The sequence below is a fragment of the Pseudoliparis swirei genome, chromosome 22 (assembly GCF_029220125.1).
Source record: "Pseudoliparis swirei isolate HS2019 ecotype Mariana Trench chromosome 22, NWPU_hadal_v1, whole genome shotgun sequence".
Classification (NCBI taxonomy): Eukaryota; Metazoa; Chordata; class Actinopteri; order Perciformes; family Liparidae; genus Pseudoliparis; species Pseudoliparis swirei.
In genome coordinates, this window is record NC_079409.1 from 12,999,619 (window position 1) to 13,024,736 (window position 25,118).

A 25,118-nucleotide genomic window follows, 5' to 3' on the forward strand; every position below is an offset into this window, starting at 1 on the left:
CGTTAAATGAGACACAATAAACGCCACTTTACCGTGCTCAGATAAAAAAGCTGCTGGGTTGTGTTGAAAATGCAGATCACACTGTACCAGAAAGGCTCTGCAATTCGAAGAGTCTCCGGAAAATCTCTCCGGAAGAGCCAGCCGTAACGGGGAGGAAACAGCCTGACCTGGGTCGTCAGCTGGAGTATTGACAGGCAAATTCTCAGCTGTGGATGACGTCACCGGAGGAGCAGTCTGTTGATGAGTGAAAAAATTATTCATTTGGGCAACCAGTTGTTGCATCTGTGTAGATATTTCTTCCTGAACCCCGGCCTGGCGTCCTCTCAGCTCTTGTATTTCCGGCTGACTTTGTCCAGTTTTTCCTCGTGATGAAAAATCGTCACGCCCTGTACCGACAGAGCGGCGTGAAGCGTTCTTGGGTCGGCTGGGTCCATAATGTGGTCAGTCTGCTCTGTTACGATCTCAGACACTTAGGAAGTAGGACCCAATTGCACGACCGGGAGACAGAGATAAAGTATTTGTAAGTACTTTATTTTTCGGTTCTGCAGTGAACAAATGAAAGCGCCACGAGTGAGGGATCAAAAACTTTTCAAGAGCCCAACATAACCCGACCTGATCATGGCAAAAGACCAGGCGAACTGACAAGGAACACTGGGAGACAGGGGAATTTAAGCACATGGTAACAAGACACAGGTGGGACCAATCAGGGGAGGGGCTGACACTGATGAGCATAGGAGACAGGTGTGATGACAGGTGAAAACAATCAGGAAGCCTGGAATGAGAGAAAGCGAACATAAATGACATGAACCTCTCTAGCATATCTGTCGGTGCACAACAGTCAGAAGGTCAGAAGACTACATTTGCACTTTCTCACTTAACAATTCTCCGTGGTATTTCTAATTAATGACAGCAGGATAATTAACATTAAAGAAGAAGTCATCAGCCTTCACTCTGGAAATAACGCCGCACACTCCTCCCGACTCCCCGGAACAGTGATGGCATTTAGGAATTCATTCGAGACGGATGGGGCTCTTTCTTTTTTTTTACACTGGTTTTTAATATTTCTTTCCCTTGCACAAAAGTGACATGAATTTAATCACGGCTTGGTTGGGAGGAATTCATTAGAGGACAAGTAGAAATTAAGTGAATGGGTCTCCCACACACATACAGGCAGACACACACACAACATATTTTCGGGAAAAAGTGTGTGTTAGTTCAGCCTGGGAGAAGCCCCCTGCGGATAGCACTGGGATGGGAACTGGGACAGGCTTCTCGGACCAGCATATGAGATGGGGGGGGGCAACGCACACACACAAAGGGCACACGCAAAGGCTCATAGACCCATGCAAAAACGCACAAACACACAAAGTGCACAGACAGAAAAATGGCCATCCACGTAGAAATACTCTCACACACACACACACACACACACACACCAACTGTACAGGGATTCCCACAGTGACTGGGCAACATTCCCAATCGGAACGGGCAGCTCGCTGGACTGGAAGACTAACATTACTTTAGGCGCGCTCTGGATTAGATCAGCTCTGGGAATTTCACACTGGGAAAGAGAGAGGGAGAGAGTAGGAGAGGGAGGGAGAGACGCAGGAGGGCTGCAAGCAGAGAGGAAACCAATGCTTACAAAATCAATCCAATTTGGCTCAAAAGCCAACGTGGAGTGGAGTAAATGTAATTTTACAATGTTTAAGATAATGCGAGATTCTGAAGGGTAAAGATGAATTTAGTTTCCTTGATAAAAACGGAGAGTGACAGCGTTACGGTTCTTCAGAGGAGGAGTAGAGGGGTGAGGAGGAGTCTGACTATCGTGCCCTGGTGGTAGAGAAGAGAGAGCCAGAGACGAGCCTCCTGGATTACAAAGAGGGAGCATGAAAGGAAGAACAGATGAAAAGAGGAGTGTACTCACTGGGCTCACAGCACACGGTGACACGCAGCTTCATACATGGCAGAGGAGGGCCTTCGTCTGCGGGTAGAGCTGGAACAACAACACAGAGGGTTGAACACGCTGCTCACCGTTAAACCAACACACGGTTAGTCAAAACGCTGACGTGCCAAATGACAAGAGACTTTAGGACGTGCTGCGTGAAATCTTCCTATCAAACGCACTCTGAGAACTCTCTTGGTACTTTAGAAGAATACTTATGACAAGTAAAGCTAAAGCGCTGCGAGGATGCTTTCCTGCTTCTACCCTTTCAATACATCAGTATTAAAGAATCACACCGTCTTCCTGTCACGGGGACACGATCTGCACGTCGAAATAAAAACAATAAAATACTCGACTGAGAGAGCGAGCGCATACAAATGTACCCGCTCCGATATCGATACTGATCACGGCTCTCAGGGGAGAATGGGCCGACATCAGCGTTATCGCCCGTCACCAGCGGTACCTCCACACAGCAACTCAGTCTGGAAGCTGAAACGAACGGCTCGACATCTGAATTATTCACAAACAGCTGCTAACAAAACAGTGTATGGTCGATAAGTCTTTCCCACTTTGTGGCAGTAACTTGTGTCTGTTATAAGGCACTATGTAGTGTGTCTGTTATAAGGCCCTATGTAGTGTGTCTGTTATAAGGCACTATGTAGTGTGGATGCTATAAGGCACTATGTAGTGTGTCTGTTATAAGGCACTATGTAGTGTGTCTGTTATAAGGCATTATGTAGTGTGTCTGTTATAAGGCACTATGTAGTGTGTCTGTTATAAGGCCCTATGTAGTGTGTCTGTTATAAGGCACTATGTAGTGTGGATGCTATAAGGCACTATGTAGTGTGTCTGTTATAAGGCATTATGTAGTGTGTCTGTTATAAGGCACTATGTCGTGTGGCTGTTATAAGGCACTAAGTAGTGTCGCTGTTATAAGGCACTATGTAGTGTGTCTGTTATAAGGCACTATGTAGTGTGTCTGTTATAAGGCACTATGTATTGTGTCTGTTATAAGGCCCTATGTAGTGTGGATGCTATAAGGCACTATGTAGTGTGTCTGTTATAAGGCATTATGTAGTGTGTCTGTTATAAGGCACTATGTCGTGTGGCTGTTATAAGGCACTATGTCGTGTGTCTGTTATAAAGCACTATGTAGTGTGTCTGTTATAAGGCCATATGTAGTGTGGATGCTATAAGGCACTATGTAGTGTGTCTGTTATAAGGCACTATGTAGTGTGTCTGTTATAAGGCACTATGTAGTGTGGATGCTATAAGGCACTATGTAGTGTGTCTGTTATAAGGCACTATGTCGTGTGGCTGTTATAAGGCACTATGTCATGTGTCTGTTATAAAGCACTATGTAGTGTGTCTGTTATAAGGCCATATGTAGTGTGGATGCTATAAGGCACTATGTAGTGTGTCTGTTATAAGGCCCTATGTAGTGTGTCTGTTATAAGGCACTAAGTAGTGTCGCTGTTATAAGGCACTATGTAGTGTGTCTGTTATAAGGCCCTATGTAGTGTGTCTGTTATAAGGCACTATGTAGTGTGCCTGTTATAAGTCTCTATGTAGTGTGTCTGTTATAAGGCACTATGTAGTGTGTCTGTTATAAGGCCCTATGTAGTGTGTCTGTTATAAGGCCCTATGTAGTGTGTCTGTTATAAGGCACTATGTAGTGTGTCTGTTATAAGGCACTATGTAGTGTGGCTGTTATAAGTCTCTATGTAGTGTGTCTGTTATAAGGCACTATGTAGTGTGTCTGTTATAAGGCCCTATGTAGTGTGTCTGTTATAAGGCACTAAGTAGTGTCGCTGTTATAAGGCATTATGTAGTGTGTCTGTTATAAGGCACTATGTAGTGTAGCTGTTATAAGGCACTATGTAGTGTGTCTGTTATAAGGCACTATGTAGTGTAGCTGTTATAAGGCACTATGTAGTGTGTCTGTTATAAGGCACTATGTAGTGTAGCTGTTATAAGGCACTATGTAGTGTAGCTGTTATAAGGCACTATGTAGTGTGTCTGTTATAAGGCACTATGTAGTGTAGCTGTTATAAGGCACTATGTAGTGTAGCTGTTATAAGGCACTATGTAGTGTGTCTGTTATAAGGCACTATGTAGTGTGTCTGTTATAAGGCACTATGTAGTGTAGCTGTTATAAGGCACTATGTAGTGTGTCTGTTATAAGGCACTATGTAGTGTGTCTGTTATAAGGCACTATGTAGTGTGTCTGTTATAAGACACTATGTAGTGTAGCTGTTATAAGGCACTATGTAGTGTGTCTGTTATAAGGCACTATGTAGTGTGTCTGTTATAAGGCACTATGTAGTGTGTCTGTTATAAGGCACTATGTAGTGTGTCTGTTATAAGGCACTATGTAGTGTAGCACTATGTAGTGTAGCTGTTATAAGGCACCATGTAGTGTCTGTTAATGTAGTGTGTCTGTTATAAGGCACTATGTAGTGTAGCTGTTATAAGGCACTATGTAGTGTGTCTGTTATAAGGCACTATGTAGTGTGTCTGTTATAAGGCACTATGTAGTGTGTCTGTTATAAGGCACTATGTAGTGTGTCTGTTATAAGACACTATGTAGTGTAGCTGTTATAAGGCACTATGTAGTGTGTCTGTTATAAGGCACTATGTAGTGTGTCTGTTATAAGGCACTATGTAGTGAGGCTGATATAAGGCACTATGTAGTGTGTCTGTTATAAGGCACTATGTAGTGAGGCTGATATAATGCACTACAACCATTTTAACCCTTTCCCAATGTGTTTTCTGTTCTCACAGGTAATTGAGCCCTGTCTGGTCTCTCCATGCCGTATCCAGCATCGGGGTTGGACTTCACCTTCTCAGCTCAGCTAAACTAGGTGACGGCAAAATGCCGAACCCAAAGCTTCCAAATGGAAGTCCACAAACCAACGGGTGACATCATAATGACTACGCCCACTTCTAGATATAGTCTGTGGTGCAAATACAGTGAGAATTAACCGAGACGTCTTCTCTCAAGTACATTTGCTTTCTTTCATATTGTTGTTGAAAACCCACATTAGATAAATCATTTTTCAAAGTACTTGGTAACACTTTATAATAACTACACGCTGTGAAGCATTACTTAAGTATAAGTAAACACTTAATTCCTTATTTATAAAAGCATTGTTCCACCCTTTATAAATGATGGATTCACCATGTGTACATGAAGTTTTATATAATGCTTCAAAGCCTGCAGTTATTATAAAGTGTTACCAAGTATTCTTGTTATTCTTTAAAACATGGCTCCAGGGAAGACTATTTACAAGTTTAATATTTATTTTAGTGTTAGCCCTTTTGTTGCATAATTTGGAGCCTTCGTCCAATTACTACTGCATTCTTCAGTGGAAGGTGTCCCCTGGAAACCGTCCCCTCCAATGGTTCCAGGCTCGGAGCTGCTGACCATCAGAGGACGTTGAGACGTTTCCTGTTCGTCGGGGTCCAGAAAGAGAGAACTCGCGAGCGTCGCTGAGACGCTGGTTGACAGTGTCAGTGGGAGCCGGAGGGATGAGCCCAGCTCAGACTGAGCCAACTAATGCCATTAGCGGTTCTAATACTATTGTTCTGTTCTCCCAGGCTAATGCCATTATACTGTCTCCAGTGCCGCGGGCCCTTTCAGCACACAGACCCCCGAGCCAGACATTTGGACCAAGTTTACGCCTTATCTTTGATGTGGACAAAACACACACAATCGCTGTGAGCCCAATGTGGTCCGACCAGGGAGGGGGGGCAGCCATTGATGCTTTTCTCTGAACGGGCCTGAACAACCACAATAGCCCAGTGTGTGTACATATATACACATGTGTGTGTGTGTGTGTGTGCGTGTGGAAGCGCTCTCTCATGCACTCACAATGCTCCATTGTCCCGTGGACCGCAACAGTAATTTATGTAAAGATTCTCTCTCTTCGTCTCATCCATCCCTTTTCTCCATTGCTTTTGTTGCTCTCCCATTTCTCTCTCTCCAATCCGGCCCCTCTCGTCCCTTTCTCCCCCCCCCTCCCCTTCCTGTCCTGTCAGACTGTGTCTATCTTTTGCTCTTTCTCTCTCTCTGTCACTCCTCCACGCTCTACCTCCGTCTGCCTGCCTCTTTTTTCCCTCTCCTCACTGTCGCCGCGTATTGATCTCCATTTCTTCCTCCTACACTTTGCTGTCTCTTTGTTGTCACTCTTCCATACCATGCATTCACTTGACTCTTTCTTTCTGCCTTGTTTCATATCATCCTCTTCTTTGTTGGACTGACACGAGAATTAGTAAAAAAGTTAAATAAAAAACAAAAAAAGACAGTCGACTGATTTTACAGCCAGTCTTTCCCTTCCTTTTCTCTCTCCAGTGGTTCGAGGGGAGGTGAACACAGGGGAGTGTAATGGGGAGAGAAGATACCATCACTAAAATTGTTTAACAGCCTACAGTTTTAAGAAAATATAAAATGATTGTCACGCAGCGTGAATTTATGTAAAACATTAATGCTATAAGCTGCAGTTAGCCGACTCTCAACGCCTCGTAAAACACACTCAACCTTTTATTTCTCTCCCCAGCCGCCACACTTCCTCCAACACAGGTGTCTACTCAGTCTGAAATGTTTACATCGTTTCTTTTTTTTGAGGATAGAAATGGAATGAACAAAAATGTTTTACAAGACAGTTTGTGATATTCCTCTTTGCATATTAAAGGCAAATCTTTAGCCATATATTGAACCTCAGTAGTGTTTGAGATATGACAGAATCTTAAACACTAATGTATCTGCAAATATAAATAAATGACTAATTACTATAAATAAGAACTCCTGATGAAGCAGATTGTGTGTTTTTAGTGTTTAACTTCTACTTATGGTCCCCTAAGGAAGGGAAATTCCCACTGTTTTCAAAGATTAAACTTAGATTTATGCTTGTTGAGTCATGAACATTTGAAAGTGTGTATGATTTGGTCACGTCTTGCAGATTGGAACCAATGGAAACTTCTCCTGTGGGACAAGCGTGAAGAAGAATGACGGCGTCTCTGAATGGTGCCATCTAGAGAATGTTTGGTTTGTCCGTTCTGGGTTACCGTAGAAAGATGGCAGCGGCTCCATGTAGACAGACGGATAATTCTAAGGTTACAAAACCTTGATTTTCAGGTGAAAACATATTTTTGGAAATGGATCCCCCAAAAAGCTATACACTATTCCATTGATGTGTAATAATTAAAATCAAGGCCCAATTTTCAAAAGCGTAAAGTAATTTTTTTCAGCTTCGTAGTAAATAAATACAAATAAATAAACTTATCTTTGCCTAATACTTTCCCGGTTGCACAAAACACTAAACTTTAAGGTGTCATCTTTAGTTATATGACATTTTTTTATTTATTTACAATAAATGGATTTGTGCACAGACCAAAGATAATTACAAATATTTTGCAGCCTTTACCAACCAAAATGAGTCCTGATCAAACCATAAATGTGCTCGTGGAAGCTTCAGTCTGGAGACACGCGCTCTACTCACAGCTGTAGTAGTAGTGGCGCCCCGGCAGAAACTCAAACCCCAGGGAGAAGGGCGTGAATCTTTGGATCTTCTCAGTGAAGCGGGCTGGTCCGAACGCAGCGTGGGGGTCGTTACACTCCCACCTCTTGATGGACCCTCTGGTCTCCACACAGCCCTGGAACGAGGCCTCTGCCACCAGGTAGAGGCCCAGCGTCTCCGGCTGCCCGGGCCCCTCGGCCCCCTGGTCGGGGTAGTGCGGGCAGTAAATGTCGAGGTAGTCGTTCAGATTCACCTGGATGGACAGATCTCCTGCTGTTAACCTGGAAGGAAGAACGACAACGACATTCATATTTCACGTCGTGATCATAGAGGCCAGAGTAACACACGACTGACGGGGAAAGAGAGGCGGTGATTAAACACAGAGAGAGAGAGCGAGAGAAGACAGATGACGGGTATTCCATAATGCCTCTGTGCCTGAAGGAACGTGGATAGTCGCAGCAGATGGGTAGTTCATCAATATCACACACAGCAGTTACACAGGGATGTGATATCGCAAAGTTGTGCAGCTCTTAAAAAGAATGTTTTACACTTGGATGTTTATCGATGACACAAGTGCATTTTACTTCCAGACCAGCAAGGGAGCGGTGTTGAGCGAGGAAAACATTCCCTCATATGCTAATTGTGACCACTGAGGGGAGTCGGGTGTAAAATAAACTTCCCTCTCCCGCCACACAGCATGTGCACGTGCAACCACGTCTTCAGTCGCGGTTGATTGGCTTTAGGCAGAACAATAACTCCAGAACAAGACGGCATCATTAGAACAGAAGAGCTGCATAACGTACGCTCCTCCAGACTGTGGGTTTGGACTTCCTGTCAGCTTCCGAATGAAGAGTTCCCCGGGTACATGCTCGTACGGGGAAGTGAAGATGTGAGAAAGATTGAAGGAAATCGATGTAGGACAAAGTAAGAGAAGTGAATACAACAGGAAGAAATCATAAGACTCTGTATGAATCATAACTGGAAGAAAAGACAAAGCAGGAGACAATAAATGAGCAGAATGTGTGACGGATGGAGGAAAGAAATGTGAGTGATGAAGTGACATGAAGACCAGAGGAAGATAAATGAGAGCTGTTGGGACCGGTTAGGGCAGAGAGACGCAACACACACACACACACACACACACACACACAATGAAGGAGGCACAAATGAGAGGACAATGAGATGAACAGGTGAAAAAAAGAAGTGGAGTGGAGAGAAAAGAAAGTGAAGCGTTTTAATTAGCGACCCCAGAGAGTCTGAGTGCAGACGCACAGAGAGGAGGACAACGGAGGGGAAGAAGGAGAGGAGACAGACTTTAATTGGGCTCCTCTTCACATGGAGTGCAAGAGAAAAGAATGGAGGGGCAACATTTGGCTTGGGCAGAAGGTTCAGGTCCATCAGCGGGAGTCTTTTTAGAGGGGTGACAGAGCGGAGAAGAGAGGAAGGGAGTGCTGGGAGTCAGTGAAGGAGAACATGGGAGGGAGAAAAAAGGAATGCGGAATGGGGAGGTGGGGAAGGCGGTGGACGGCACGGCAGTCTTAAGCCGAAGAGGCGGGCAGAGAAGAGACCCGAAGAACAGATGAGAAGAGGAACGAATGCAAAAAGGAGGAGGAGGAGACGGAGCTGACGAGAGATTACAATGAAACAGATGAGATGTGACAGGAAGCCGGAGACTGGGATGGTCCAGCAAGCCGACGGAGGGTTTTAAAGATGGAGGGAGCAGTGAGAGGAGAAACGACAAGAGACCGTCAGAGAGGAGGAGGAGGGCGTCCAGGCACGGCCACCAATGGAATGGACATCCAAGCTCTTCTGTTAACTCAGGAGCTGGACGTGGGAGCCGAGGTGCATATTTCTAAATGAGATGATGGAGCAGACGTGTGTGTGTGTGTGTGTGTGTGTCGGGGGAGGCAGGTCTCACCAACAGCTGCTTCCTGCTCAATAGCCAGCGCACAGAATTGGCGATCTATCAACGCGACAGGAAACCATCGATCTGGATCCCTCGCTCAGGAAACACGCACACACACACACGCACACACACACTCTCTCTGCTGATCAATATCCCCTCTGTGAATGTGTGTGTGGCCACGTCCCGATAGCTCTATTACCCGTGTGTGCTAATTACAGCCGAACAAAGGAACTTGATTGTGGTTAAGGGAACACAAAAGCAGATAAGCTAGCGTGTACACACACACACACACACACACACACACACGTGAGTGTGTGTGCATACAAGCAATGTGTGTGTAATAAGACATGTGCTGTGTCAACATGCTTCACCCCTGGTCTGCATGTCATTCCGCTCCAACTTCATCCGCACAGCTCAGGTTCCCCCCCCCCCCAAACCTTGGCCTGCGCCATATGCACGCCAGCAATTAAAGAGACGGTGTGCTCGACTGATGTCAAACTGTCAGCCCTCTTTCTAGCCTCCTTCCTCCTCCTTCCTTCCCTCTCTCTCTTGCCCCGGTCGGCTTGGATACGCCCTAATTACACCCAGCATCCTCCCCTCCTGCCAGCCACCATGCAGCAGAGTGGTGACAGCACAGGGGCATCATGGGAGCACCAAAGGGCTGTGGGTGCAGAGAGATGCCTCTGGAAGCGGGGGAGAGGATTGGTTTGGTCCAGTGTGGGAGCAAAGGGGAGAGGATTGGTTTGGTCCAGTGTGGGAGCAAAGGGGAGAGGATTGGTGTAGCAGGCCTGACGCCGCCACCCGTGGGTTTCCCCCACCAGCACCAAGGATCCGCCAGACACAGAGAGGTTTTGCTCGAAGACATGCTTTTATTCTCGAAACACACACCGAGCAGACCGCCAAACATGCGCCTCTGCTCACCTTCCTCCTCCACTCTCAAGTGGGAGCTTTTATAAGGGTGGCCTCGGCTGCTGACTGATTGCCAATCACCAGCAGCCGAGGCCAAATCAGACACAGCTGCCACAATTGGTTTGGTCCAGTGCGGGAGCAAAGGGGAGAGGGAATAAAACATGCTCCATCCCTCACGCTAGAGGGTGATCGGTGACACCCTTCTGAGGACTGGGGCGAGCTCTTGGTTGATAAGGGGAACTCTCACAGAGAAGCCGAATCAAACAACACGCCGGGCGCTTCGATGGAGAACTTGAAAAGGCGAACATTTATAACCCTTTTATAATCGCATGAATTCACGTTTAAAATTCAAAAGTGAAACATAACGGATGTCCTTCCAAAGTGTGTCGATGTTAAGGTGTGTGCACACAGAATCACTTTTACACACACACACACACACGTGTGTGTGTGTGTGTGTGTGTGTGTGTATGTGTGTGCAGCCATAATGAAATGCAAGGGGTTGACTGTGGCAGAGACCTTTGATCCTTTAAAAGGAGAGAATAATTAAAGGAGCAACAATCCCACAACACGGCTTCAGGAATACAGAGCAGATACTCCGCCACACGCTACACTCTGAATACACGTGGGCGTACTGCACGTAAACATGGTGGGTGCTGATATTCCACTATACGAACACGCTAATGACATAGGATGCATTCCAAATGAGCGTGTAGACACCGTAGTGTTAATAAACACTTCCACGCTGGCGATGGGGCGATAACAAGCCCTCGGGATGAGCCCGGGGGCTCCACGTGGGCTCGGTGGAGCCTCAGTTCTTGCGCGGTCAATCCTAGTGCGGTGATGGCTGATCGGCTCACTGCGCTGACCGGGCGCAGCACGCCATGGTCACTGTGCCTCGGCGGCATCGTGTGACACGGCTTCGGCCTCCGCGGCGGGTGCAGTAACACAAGAGGACGTTGTGAAATACTATTTATGTTCATTTCCGATTTGGCTGGGATTCATGAGGTGATGCCAGATGAGTGGCTGTCAGGCGAGTCATTACCCTCAGCGAAGAATACGTCAACTCTGACATCCTGACGCTTGTGTTTTGTTAATCCAACTAGTCGTCATAATGGAACGGCCACACAAGCATTTTTTAAGGGCCGAGTCTATTAATTGAATTGGCACGGCTTTGTAAAGTTAATCAGCACAGAGCTGTCACGTCGAGTTTCACTTCACTTTGAGACAAAACGTTGCCCTGCTGACCAACTCCAACTTGGCTTCACAGAGAACGCTGCAGGTCACGAGCCCTGAAACACAAACTTTAGTCCGCATTTATGCGCCTTTTTCTCAAAGTCAATGTTTTTCTTCCCCAATGGGTTTCGAGTTCGATGCCAGGAATAACATCTGCCGTTACCACACACTTCAGAGAGCCTAACTCACGACTGTAGCCGATCTTTAGCTGTTTAGTTCTGCCAACTGCAGTCAGGCTTGAAAAATCCTGTGTGAACATTTTATTGCTAAACAAAACATGTTATTATCATAGACGACATTTTTCGCATATACACAATGAAATCCAACGTGTTGAGCAGAGCTACAAGTGATTGCTGCGGTGTCACTTTCTGGTGGCCTCCGGGAACTAAATCACAAAGAATTACATGCAAATATATCTCGACACAAGATGATGGAAAGTTGTGAAAAAAAGGTTGATGACAAAAAGAGCTCAAAGAAAGTGCAGGAGCAAAGCGGCAACGAGGCAGAAGTAAAGCGAGAGCGTTGTCTCCTGCCGTCTCCAGAGCCTCAGCGACCTCCTTCTCCACGGGCCAACATCTTCAGAGGGAGACAGAAAGGAGCCGGACACCTGAGCGCTGCACACACCGGGCCCTTCTGCGGGCCGCTGCACCATTTACAACAACTTCTTCTTTCAGATTTCCACTCCTTGCTCGATCTTTCGCCGTGTGGATGTACAACAGAGCAGAATCGGGACAACCCCCCCCCCCCTCTCACCCCAACGCCCACGCAAAGCCACGCTGTGTCCAGAGTCTAAACACACGATGTTGTGTCTAACCTGGTGCTTACTCCCCTCTATGCGCACAAGCAAGGACTTCGCCCCCCACCTCCCACCATCTGGGCCCCCCCACCAGAAACATCCCCCCTCCAACCTCAACGCGTATCCACTCGGCCGACCCCGCCTCTCAGTGTCACCGAACTGTGGCCAAAGACGGTGATCAACCGCTCCTCACCGAGAGGAAAGAGGGACTTAAGCAGAACAAGCTGTTGCTCCAAACCGCTCTTTCCTGTTTGGTAGGCCTGTGTGTGTGCGTGTGTGTGTGTGTGTGTGCGTGTGTGTGTGTCTGTGTGCGTGTGTTTGTGTGTTTCCATCAAGGTCAGCAGGAAGTATATTTCCCTGCTACACCAGACCTTTTGCTTTAGTTTCTGTGAACTTCCCTCCTGCCTTTTCCCAGTTCAGGAAACACCCCCCCCCCCCCCCCCCCACACACACACTGCAAAGCATCATATATCAATATGAATGTGATGCATAAGCATCGGTGTATGTGTGTGACCTATCGATGAAGTGATTGGTTGCACCTTTCTCGCCCTGCAGGCTCCGTTAAATGACCAGGAGGCACCGGGCATTCAAACTGTGTGGCGCACACACACACACACACACACACACACACACACACACACACACACACACACACACACACACACACACACACACACACACACACACACACACACACACACACACACACACACACACACACACACACACACACCGAGGGAGTCTCAGCCGCAGGTAAAGACAGACCCTATTTTCTGCCTGTTATGGCATAGGGCCTCCTCTGTGTGTGTGTGTGTGTGTGTGTGTGTGTGTGTGTGTGTGTGTGTGTGTGTGTGTCAGTCCATTTCGTGGGACTCAGCAGCGCAACAGCTGTAAGGCTACGTCCGTCAAAGCTGAGGAAGATTGCACGATTTGGGCCAACGAGACCCATCAGCATGGAAACCAATCCATCGGAACCACTTTGATACGGCTGCAGGGCGACAGAACCCATCGGCCCCCTTTGTGGCACCGCTCTCCATGTGTGGTCGAGTCTGATCCTAAAATCACTGTCCACAATATGAATGGGCAAGAGGGCAGCCTCCGAGTCTACGGCTCAGTTTTCTCTTCGCCGTTTGACCGGGAACACTGGGAGTGCTGCCCCACTGCGCCCCCCAGCTGGACTCCCCCGCTCCGCGTGGAGCTGGCCGCTGTCGCAAGAGGAGTGCGGAGCAGAAAAAGAGGACTCGAGGGGAAGAGCTTCAGCTCAGAAGAGCGGCGGGGCCAGCGCACGGCGAGAGAGATGAGCACGGGCGAGAGAGATGAGCACGGGCGAGAGCGGCGCACACGTACGCCGTGGGGGGTGCGAGGGGGTAAATAAGGTCAGACGTGCCGTTGCCAGGACAACGACCAATCCGGAGCTGGGATGGGTGCCAAACCAGTGCCCCACCCATCCATCCTTCGCCCCATCCCTCTGTCGGACCGACCTCAGAGTAATGAGTGCTCTCCGTGTTTCTGGATCTAAATGGAGCTGCAGTGTAAACACAGGGCTGATGTGAACAGGTGCCAGGCCCGGAGACAGAACCCTGAATGTAGCCGCAGTACTTCACCGCTCGGGCCCCGGCAGAAGGGCCGAGGGAGACGGTGACGGCGATGATGACGGGTGGACGCGAAAAGCCGTGATTCAAAGTCTTTATGAACTCCATCAAAGTGCGTTGCTTCAAAGTGGCAGCCGGGCCGGTCCACTGCGTCAACATCATTTATCTCGTGTTTATGTGCCAACTTTGCTGTTTGGCCCTTCAGCCTCGCAGAAAGTGTCAGAGCAGATGAGTCTCGCTTAATAAAAAGCGGTTGTCAAATTACTGTTAACTTTGAAGTGAATATCATAAAAGGTCGGACCAGGTGACGTACGGCTGGGGAGGAACCGGACCATCTTGTTTCCATCGATTCTAAAAGAATATTTGGCAGCCGGGTTTAGACTGTAGTGTCCATCATATATTGTATCGAGGGGTTTAAAGCCGTTGATTGACAATTGTTTTACAAGCAAAAATTATGAAGTTACAAACTTCTCAAATATGAAGATTTCTTTTCTCTGTTTTTCATCATTTTAGATAAAACCTCTTTGGGATTTTACCTGATGAAATGTTCAGTTAATGATGTGAATATTCAAAGGATGTCTGGGAAAATTCTTACAGCAAACAATGAATCAGATTAATCGCTAATAAAAACAATCATTCGTTGCAACCTTAAATTGTCTCTGCTCCTCTGTTCGCTGCAGCTCGTCTGTCTCTGTCTGCGTGTTTCCCTGTCGAATTACACACAATTTATTCTTGTTGGGCAAATGAAAAAAAAATGATAGGACCCGTTTGCAGTTGCTTTAAAAACACATATTAAAGTGCTGTTTCCATGTGACAAATAATATACATCATCAACAGTTTCTAATACAAGCCTTGATTTATTTTCTCTTATCTCTTGTCTACAAACTCATCTAATATAATAACGACTATACGTATGTCTCAGGTCTTTCAGCAAGGCCCACCTGTGTAAGTGGGTTAAGGAAGACGTGCGGGCAACACCCCTACACACACACACATACACACACGCACACACACACACACACACACACACGTGGTAATGCTCACAAAGCAAATACACTCAGCCAATAAATCAGACTTGGCTTTGAGCATCCATCATTTACTAAGTGGGTCACACACTTCTGATGCCGTAGACACTCTCTCCTCTCCATTCGGGCGCTCCGTGTTTGTCTCTCTCCGTGACGTGAAGGTCAGGGCTGGAGAGACGACAAACCAGGTGTGCGTTCTCTCTCTCTTTCCCTCGGTGTCTGATCATTTGCTGGTCGTTAGTGGAGGAACGGCCGATTGGAGGACTGAGGCTGCCCTTCTGTCAGACACACACACACACACACACACACACACACATGGAAAGCTGCCCTAATACGGCCTGCATTATTTAAACAGAGGGAAGGAGAGGAAAGAGAAGATGGAGAGAAAGAGATTGGAGAGGCGCAGGAGGAGAGGAGTAAACAGAGTCCGCTGGCCGCTTCCTGTCCCTCCGACTCCTGGTCAACTTATTTCAAAACTTCTATACTGGGTTTCACTCCCATCTGCTTTCTTTCACCTCATCTCCAGCGGGTCTCATTCCCCCCCCCACCTTCACTTCCCTCCATTGCCTCTTCCACCACCATTTCCCTCCACTTTGCCCTCCCTCCCTCCTCTGTCTTTTTCTCTGTTTATCTAAGCACTTTCACGGTCACTGCTTTGGAATCCCAGGAGCCTCAACCGGCCCCCTCTCCGTCCCTCGCAGCCGCTCCATGCTTCTCTCTCCCTCTCCATCTTTCTGCGTCGCAACGGTTAAGATTCATATCGCTCAATGCATCGGGGGGGATGGAAGGTCCCCCTTACCCCCCCCCAAGGCAGCCAGCTTTGTCCTGTTCTAGTCACGCACAGCCACACACACACACACACACACACACACACACACACACACACACACACACACACACACACACACACACACACACACACACACACACACACACACACACACACACACACACACACACACACATTCAGACCAGAGGTAGGGCACTGAAGTCTAATACCAATCAGCTAGAAAAAAAAGTGACTAGAAATAAAACTAATGAGACATGTTCACACTCTCATCCATCTGTCTTTAAGGCTACTGAATGTGTGTTATTTATAAACCCAATGCAGCGTATTTAGCTCCAGTACATTCGCACATCCATTGGTTTGCAGTGTGGGAAATTAAATTCATCCTTTCAACATGTGGGCTGTTCTAACGGGATGCCATTCTCTGCCTCCGGGCCGGATGCCCTTGAGTTTCTTAGAAAGGCCAGTCGAGTTCCACACACTGACGGAGGGTTGGGACACAATAAGAGGAAGAGGGACAGGGGCTGGACTTCGGAGCACAGGGGAAGGAAGTGGTGAGGGTCAAGGGGAGAGGTGCAGATGGCGCTCGGCCATGGCGTTAACAACAGCCTGAGGCTGGAGTGGGATTAAGTGATTAATTTGGGATTAAAAATGACTGGTCTCTACTGTAAGTAATGAACCGCGATGACCCGACATGTCAAGATGGACACGCAGTAGCAGTGTGAGTGCCTCTTCATCACACTCACACACGGGGCACTGCAAATAAACTGCAAAGTAGGCAAATACCACAACAACAACAACACTTTATTGTCGCCATATTTAGAACAAAAACACTTCTAACTATTTTCCGTTCTGAAAGAAGAAATCCATCTTTCAAATTAATAAAAGCAGCGAGTCAGGGATTTTCTGACTTTCATGACTAGGCCGGGTGTATTTTGGGGAGAACATGCAGATTAATTCCACAATCATAAACACGCAGCTTCTGCTCCAGTGTTTTGAGAAGCGTGCTGCGTACAATAACTCCATTTCCAGCTGAACAGGAGAGCAATGAGATTCATGAGTTCTCCGGCTACAAGGCCACGGCTATGGAGATTTGTGACGGGGCGATTTCTCTCCCCTCTTACACTCAGCAGAACATTACCACCACCACGCCGGATGCTCTCAGACTGTGAATTACAGCCATCTCATCTTTTCTGATGAATAGAACAAAACATACTTTTGGACAGGGACCGATAGCAATTCATCAACAAATGAAAATAAATATGTACAAAATAAACTAACGAAATGTAATCAATTTAGCCCTAAAGAAAGGACGGCTTACAGTCTGTGGAGCGCCACTCTGCATACTAACATGTCGGCGGCCTGTCAGTGGAGTAAATGGTACGAGCCGTTTTTGCATCCCACAAAAGCAAAAACATATGCCCCGTGATGCAGGTTGATCAAAGAACTAATTCCAGCAAAAAAGAAAGTCCACATTCCTTGAACTCATAAATAAAAGATTTGATTGGAACAAAATGTTGAGAGGAAAGAAAAGAAAAAAGAGGAGGAAGGGCAACAAAAAAAAGAAAGAGTAAGCAGAGAGAGAAAAATAGCAGTCAGAGTATCAAGAGACAGGGATCAAGCATTGCTGCACACCCCGAGATCATGTGGTACTGGTTATTGCTACAAAAATAACACATCCAGATATGCTGGCACGCACACACACGCACACACAGACGCACACCCATATCTCATCAACATAATATGAGCCTCAAAAGATCCGGGCGCAGGCATGTTGGAATAAGCCTCTGATGCCACATTCCATTCATGTTTTGTCCTTTTCTTACTCGGGTAAAGACACTCGACTGTTATTTCACAACATGCAAACAATACGCAGGATGCTAAGTCAGCGCACACACACACACACACACACACACACACACACACACACACACACACACACACACACACACACACACACACACACACACACACACACACACACACACACACACACACACACACACACACACACACACACACACACCTAAGTGGGGTGGGATTCCTGCTCGGGCTCTCCCCAGAGTCCGAGCAGCCGTGTGCGAGTGTGTGTGCAGGCAGGGCAACGTCGCTCTGTACCACACCTGTATACGAGCCTGCGTCACAGAGTGTCTTTGTGGGAGCCCCTGTGTGTGTGTGTGTGTGTGTGTGTCTGTGTGTGTGTGTGTTAAGGCAAGAGGGGAGGAGAGGTGTGTGTGTGTGTATGTGTGTGTGTTAAGGCAAGAGGGAGGAGAGAGGTGTGTGTGTGTGGGGGTGCTCCTCACGCCTGCTTGTGACAGTGATAGTAATTCCTGCTGACATCCTTTCTTCCCCCTCTCCCCCTCTCCCTCATCCCTCCATCCCCAGGGGTCTTTCCCGAACTGTTTTGGGAGTTGAAATCTGTTGAGTCTTTCCCTACCATCCTCTCCTTAACGCGTTCTCCATCCCTCACTCCCTCCACTGCAGGTCTAATGTTTTTACAATCTCTCGGGGGCAACCAGAAAAAGAAAGCAGAGAGGGAGTGTGTATATTCATATCTGGTGTGTGTGTGTGTGTGTGTGTGTGTGTGTGTGTGTGTGTGTGTGTGTGTGTGAAACGGAAGAGGAATATGTGTGTTTCACATCACTGGGGGCTGGAGTAGGCTATGGTGCCGTAATTCTGGGAGGCGGTGGCAAAATAATATTAGTTTTTGTTCCACCGTGGAAAAATCTGGCATCAAAAAACAGATGCAAAATCTATTCCCGTATGTTGTGTGATCCATATCCCCGGAAATCACAAAGCACGGGATGAAAGGTGTTTTTTAAGATTTGAAAATATTGCTGACAAAAAGTGTTTTTATGAGAAGGTAATTCTGATCCGCCGAATCCTAAAAAGGTATTGTACACACAACTTATACACCCCCTAAACACACACACACACACACACACCTTTGAGTACATTTATCTAAGTGTCTCTTTGTATGTCGAGATAAAGGGTCGTGGAGCTGTGCGTTGCAGCAGGTTCATGAGTCCATAAAGTTGGTTCTGGTGTGATGTGGGCCGCTCGTCTCTCGGCTCTGGTGCTACTGGACGCTCGCCATCTCGGGTCAGACCCACTGGACTGACGCAAGCCCAGGACATGGCACCCTATGCAGCAGAAGCAATGGGGAAGTATTGTCATTTATCAAAGGATTCCTCCATTTCCTCCAAGAAGGCCAGGACTGAAATAGAAATGTCTACGATTTGATTAAAAAAAGAAGAAAAAAACTCATTTGTAATCCTTCATTCTGTTGTTTCCATTGCAGAAAGCCAACTGACATTATTATTATACTTTATAGATATTCTAGCTCGAAAAGAAATCTACTTCTTCTTACATTGGAACACTTATGAAAAGAAGGTTCCTCGAGTCATTCCTTAGACCCAGTGACATACTGCATCATTTAAGGCTTTCATACATGAATCGTAAACACAATCCCCCCTTGAAAAAAAATAATCCATTCACATGGACACTCGAGAATTGTTTCTCCAAATCTGTGGCGTGTAAAATGGAAATCAGATTTTTAAAGATTCATGAAAATATCCTTGAGCGCTTTTCTTATAATTGTAGAACACTGACCTGCTAACGACAGACGTGTCAATATTCTTCACAAGTATAAACAGTTAAAAGTTCTCTGAGCTAAAGGAAAACTGCAGCAACTCCCACCCACACACACACACAGCTTTGAAGACTTGAAGCATGATGGCGGACATGTCTCGCGTGCTCCGGCATCAAGGCGCTGGTACCGTACAATAATCCGGTCCCTGCTCCGGCCTTTTGCTCTGCTCGGGTCAATACTCATTCAATTTCTGTCTCTGGGAATTCCCATGTTGCATCTTGGCAGAATTTCTGAGCTGAGTGGAAGAGCATTGTGTGAGGCTATATGTACTTGAGAGTGTGTGTCTGCCTGTCTGTGCGTGTGTGTGTGTGTGTGTGTGTGTGTCTGTGTCTGTGTGTGTGCATTTGTGCATTTCTTAAAATCCAAATATTGGCTAAACAACCAGCAGACGGTGTTATTTTGGTAAAGCTTAAGTCGATCGCGCTTCCCACATCTTGAGTTGACATATTCTCACGCGACAATTTAATTGCTGTTTTTGTATGTCAAAAAATAAATACCTGGTTGGCTCGACACCTAGAACAATGGCAGCTCATTGTGCGCCATGAATGAATACGCTCCCGCTCACCAACAACACTTAACCACCATAACCACCCTCTCCACACACACACACACACACACAACCATACACAAACGGCAGCCATTTTGTGCCAAAGCCAGGCTGTGCTGCGCCCGCCGAGCAGCAGACAACGCTGAGCCTCATTTCATTCCACAGCTTTTCCACGCCACTCGGACACAGTCGTACAATCCAACTTATTACAGCTTAATGCGACCTAATATTGATGCATGTGTGTCCACGGAGAAACGGGGGCGGCGCAGGCAGAGAAATTGGGAAAGCGATGGGTCCATATGCAGGCTGGTGATAATGCGAGGAGCCGGCGATAATATCTGGGTGTTAAATTGGTATCGATTGACTAAATATCCCGAGCAGGAGGAGAGCGCCGCCGTCCTTTCATGCCCGTACGCCATGTCAGCTCCGAGCTGCACGGTGACTATCTGATCCATTTGAATACAGACGTCCTCACCGAGGCCTCGGCCCAAACCTCATTTGCGACACAGTGGGCTTGAATCTTCCAGCGCGCCGGCATCTCGGCTTTCAATTAATTTTTGTTGTGAAACTTTTCACTCTGGGGTATAATATAACGCTAAACAGTGCGATGGAAGATTACGGATTTCACACAAATATACACACGGATAGCAGTCACACCTGGAATACTTTACAAAACGAGGCCTCGAGACACGTTGGAGCCGACGGCATGGTTGCACAACACGCTACCTGCCCGCCTCACCTTTAAAGAACCCGAGCGTCCAAAGGCAATGACACGCCTTTTCCCCGCGAACATTTCAGTCACACCTCAAACCTACTAACGAGTGGAAACACAACAATGACCCATTTAGACGAGAGGCCGGCGCGTGTTCCCACAGACGCACACCGCCGGCCGGAATTCAGAGTGTTTCCAGTCGCTCACTTTCACTACTCGCTGTGAGCGGAAGAGAAATCCCCAAAAATGTGTAGAAAACATGAATCACATGTGTGTGTGTGTGTGTGTGTGTGTGTGTGTGTGTGTGTGTGTGTGTGTGTGTGTGTGTGTGTGTGTGTGTGTTTTAATAGGGTTGGGCCTGCTGGTGCATTTCTGGGTTTTGTTTTTCCAGAACTGAAATTCAGCACTCAACACTTCTCTTGTCAAGCAAACAAAAAAGTTCCCATTCTCACACACCCATACCCACACACACACCCACACACACACACACACACACACACACACACACAGTAAGTCAATTCACAGGCGTACACAACAGTGATGCGAACACGTCCAGTTTACCTCCAGATGATACGTTCGATACCACAAACAAACAAAGCACATTACAAGAGACAGACAAGGTACAACATCTCTGGATCTACACAGAGAGACAATAGGCATTGACAGAGAAGGAGAGAGACACTGATCCAGCGAGATGACAGATGAGGAGAGAGAGAGAGAGAGAGAGAGAGAGAGAGAGAGAGAGATTGCTTTGTTAGCAGGACAGGGAATAAAGTGGTAATTACCTCACTGTGGGTTTGTTGATTATAGTTCAGCCAGGTTCTCCATGTTAATCATTTACCAGGGGAAGACAGAGATTAGTACAGAGACAGACACAGTGAGGAGAGATAGCAGCTAGTATGAGAAATACATTCATTTGCACACACACACACACACACAGTCACAGTCTAGAAGTGAACATATCTCCTCTGAAGACACAATTACAAACGGTCTGCTTTCACTTTACTGTACACTCTGCATGTGTGTGTCTGCTCGACCACAGATCAGTGATGTGTGTGTGTGTGTGTGTGTGTGTGTGAAGGTATGGCATGCAGAATGTGATTTACTCTGGTATTTAAACTAGATCATTCATGAGTGCACACAAAAGGAAATGCATAAACAGAGCAAAGATTACACGGAAGACTTATGAGGGCTGCTTTCAATAAAGATACAGAAAACCAATACAAATATGCCTCTCCTCACGCACCATTTAAACATGCTTCACTGGCCCTGAGCTGCCGTCAGAGGAGGGGAGAGAGAGACATAGACCGCAGGAGAGAGACGGAGTTCAGAGGGCTCTGGTGTCGCTGTGAAAGCTTTAGGGCCCGAGTCCAGAGGAAACAGGTAAGATACATGGTTCACAACATTCCTATTGTTCAGTATCTCTTTTTGGAGATGCTGTACAATTAAAAACAAACATATCTCAAATTGACACCCGGTGCCAAAGAAAAGAAAAAGAAGTCAGAAGCTTTTGTCCAGAGGAACTGTTGGAACAAGTTGGCCTCCTGCCATGTCGGACAGGAGGGAAAGCAAAAGGTCAAGTCAAGACCCAGGGTGAGTCAGAGGACAGGGGAATAATGGAGCAGCTGATATTAAAGCTCAGGTTTGGGGGACTTTTATTCTTCTTTGAGATGTATGTAGAACCCGTTTTGCTTGTTTCACACATCTCTTGCAAAAAAGAAAAGGGAATCCAAAGTGTAAAGTGTTGGTGCTTTGTGTAAACTAGCTGACAGATCCTGAGGGAATTTAGGAGGAAGAATGCAGCGCACGCAGCCACGGTTGTATCAGCAAATAGGCTGGTCAACTTATTTGGGCCAACAGGTTTTAAAGCACACCACGGCTCAGAGGAGGGGGCTGAATATACCAATAAACGAGTCTGAGCGCGCTACTCAGGAGGGAGCTGAGGAATACTGTCAGCACACACTCAAGCTCGGAGCACCACGGTTATAATATTTTACTAACCTCTAACTGCTCCAGGAAGTAAAAAAATAATTTCAGTCATAAGGAACTATCGCTCTGAGAGAAACACGGTTATAAAACCCGAGAACGATCGTATAAACGCCGTTCATCAAATCATAAAAGGGCAATCGACCCTCTGGAGCCCCACAATGAAACAGACCAGGGTACCGCGAGTCCACGATGTCCAGCGCTGACCCTGCAGTCATCTCTCACTTCCATTTCAAAGCTCAATTTTTCAATCTGGAGGGTGCTAAATGTGTGCCGGTTAAAGTGCTTCACCGAGCCTTTGTTACAGCCATATTAGCCCTTCAGTCTCCGCTCCACTGCCCCTGCTTCATTAAAACCATAAATCTAGATATCGAAAGAAAGGTGATGGCCAGGAAATGTCTTCTGTCATCTGTATTAAAGAGGCAGCGCGTCCGTCTCCAGCTACAGTTATATGGCCGCGCTGAGGCTTTATCAGGAAAAATGAATGTCCTTTATCAGCATTTACAAAGAAGGTTTAACAACCGAAGACCACTGAACGTTCTGTTAATATGCTCCAATAAATTTAAGATATGATGTATTGAACTGATTTTGAAAAACACAACATCGACACATTAGCTTGTAAAGCTGGAGTGTTGGCAGCTAACAGTTGGCCATTTACAGACCTCGCCGACACGGGGCAACATTAGCATCTCAAGTCGTGTCTTTGGCAACCTGATGTTCAAAATGCTCCACCTTGACCAACACGTGGTGTTTTGTTCTCCACCCACTGCTGAGGGAAATAACTGAGGGCTCTATAAAAGCTAAATGCTCTACTAGTCCCGAGCACATGTGGCTTCATGGGAGATATTTATTGTTTTGATAATAATAATAATAATAATGCATTACATTTTTATAGCACTTTTCAAAGTACTCAAAGAAGCTTAAACAACAATGGTGAAGCTGAACAGTGAGTTGGAAGATGCTAAAACGCTCCGTAGAGCTGAGAAGGGAACTGCAGGGTCAAGACAATAGCTCACGACAAGCAACTCCTTTCAGACAAGAATATTCTTGATGTAAAAAATACTGATTGGAGCAGCTTTAAAAAAAAAATTATAGAAAAACTGAAAACTATGACATCATTGCAGACGAATAATCAAAAAGCCAAACGTGGTTATTTTGTGATCAAGAGTGCCATGGGCACCACCGACATCCTGGACTCTGCAGTGCGGCGTCATGCCAACAAAGCATCACTCTCCTGTCCCTCGCCAGGCTTCATTTACGGGCCTCGGGACAACCTGGCTGGCTGGCTTCTAATCGAAAATATGGTATGGGAAAATGACTGAGGCTCAACTAATCACACCGCCAATATCCATCACTGGGCAGGACGGAGTCGTGAGAGATGAAGGGGGGGGGGGGGACGGAGGAGAGGGCGGGGAGGGTGCAGGCAAAAAAAAATGAAAAGGAGACTGGGATGTAACAAGGGAGGTAATGAAGAGTGAGGAGAGAGGAGAGGAGAGGAATGAAAAAGAGTCCTAGTGGTAAACCCAAGGGATTCTGGACCGGGTGCAACATCTCGGCCCTGCTGATAGCTTTGTGATTGGGTGGTGTTGCTGATGAGAGCGGTTCTCTGCCACAGTGGGTTACCCTCCGCCATGATGCTGATGGCATTGTGATTGTGTGGCGTTGCAGCCAACTGTGTGGCCCTGCCGCAGACTGTGACCATTCATCCCTGAATCCTCGGGGAACAAGAAGGTGCTTCCTAATCCTCAGTGTTCCTCCCCACCACATTTCTGTTGGATCCCAATTACAGGACTGGGTTTTTACCCGCTTGGACACACTCGATACAACCTCGGCTGACTCCAGGATGAGTCCTGCAGATCCGACAAAGGGATGAAATGATCCATCCAGGAAGTCATATCTCTTTTCAGTTGTGTCAAATATAGTATTTTACAAATGTAAAATACAAGACGAAACAGTCATTGACAAAGTGATCTCTGTGGCCAACATCTATTCAGTAAAAAGGTAATTCATCTGAAAAAGTGGAATAAGGCCCAGCAGAGAGAGTCTCGACATAAGCAGATGAGTCACTGTGTTGTTTTGGACAGCAGCCCTACTGGTCCCACATGTCTCCCACCCAAACCCTTCAATTAGCCTGACTGGAACACCTGGATCAGCATATGAGCCTCACTCTGCTTTGCTAATGGGCCCGATCAACTCTCTAACACACCTTCCTATTATGCAACTATAGTCGCTAGAATGCTATCTAGGACCCTCTTTAGAACAAATACTTTAGCCTTAATACTCTTACTGGACAGGTGAAAGCCAGTGGAAGAGTGTAGTAATTATGATAAAGATAGCTTCAGGAGAAAAAGGTGAGATCAGGCCACTCAGGGATCCTCGTTCAAATGAAATACCTGTCCAGGCCTAGCTTTTGGGCGAGTGCAGGCTTCAGGTAATCGCGCATGCGCAACATTCCTCTTCATCCAGTCAGAGGACGTGATGCCGCATAGCAGAGATTCTTCAAACCAACAAA

The 25,118-nt window shown here is 46.7% G+C and overlaps 1 protein-coding gene and 1 long non-coding RNA gene across 9 annotated transcripts in view; one reads left to right on the forward strand and one right to left on the reverse strand.

Annotated features, from left to right (window-relative positions):
* Nucleotides 1–25,118, reverse strand: part of si:dkey-246i14.3 (ephrin A4) — a 38,536-nt gene that overhangs the window by 12,760 nt on the left and 658 nt on the right. For 4 of the 8 annotated variants that reach the window (XR_008835411.1, XR_008835412.1, XR_008835410.1 and 1 more), the window contains exons 1-3: nt 8,265–9,355; nt 7,444–7,742; nt 1,925–1,993 (exon numbers count right to left, since the gene is read on the reverse strand). Coding sequence is in view for 5 of the 8 variants with exons in the window: in XM_056443908.1 (XP_056299883.1) it covers nt 1,925–1,993; nt 7,444–7,742; nt 8,265–8,524 (628 nt within the window). In the remaining 3 variants the exon portion in view is untranslated. Of the gene's footprint in view, nt 1–578; nt 773–1,924; nt 1,994–7,443; nt 7,743–8,264; nt 9,366–17,030; nt 17,095–25,118 lie in introns of those variants that run through there. The other 4 variants (XM_056443909.1, XM_056443912.1, XM_056443910.1 and 1 more) reach the window with 4 other exon arrangements.
* On the forward strand, nt 1,974–6,866 carry LOC130212749 (uncharacterized). The gene is made up of 2 exons (XR_008835413.1): nt 1,974–2,048; nt 4,727–6,866. It is a non-coding gene; the product is annotated as an uncharacterized LOC130212749 (long non-coding RNA).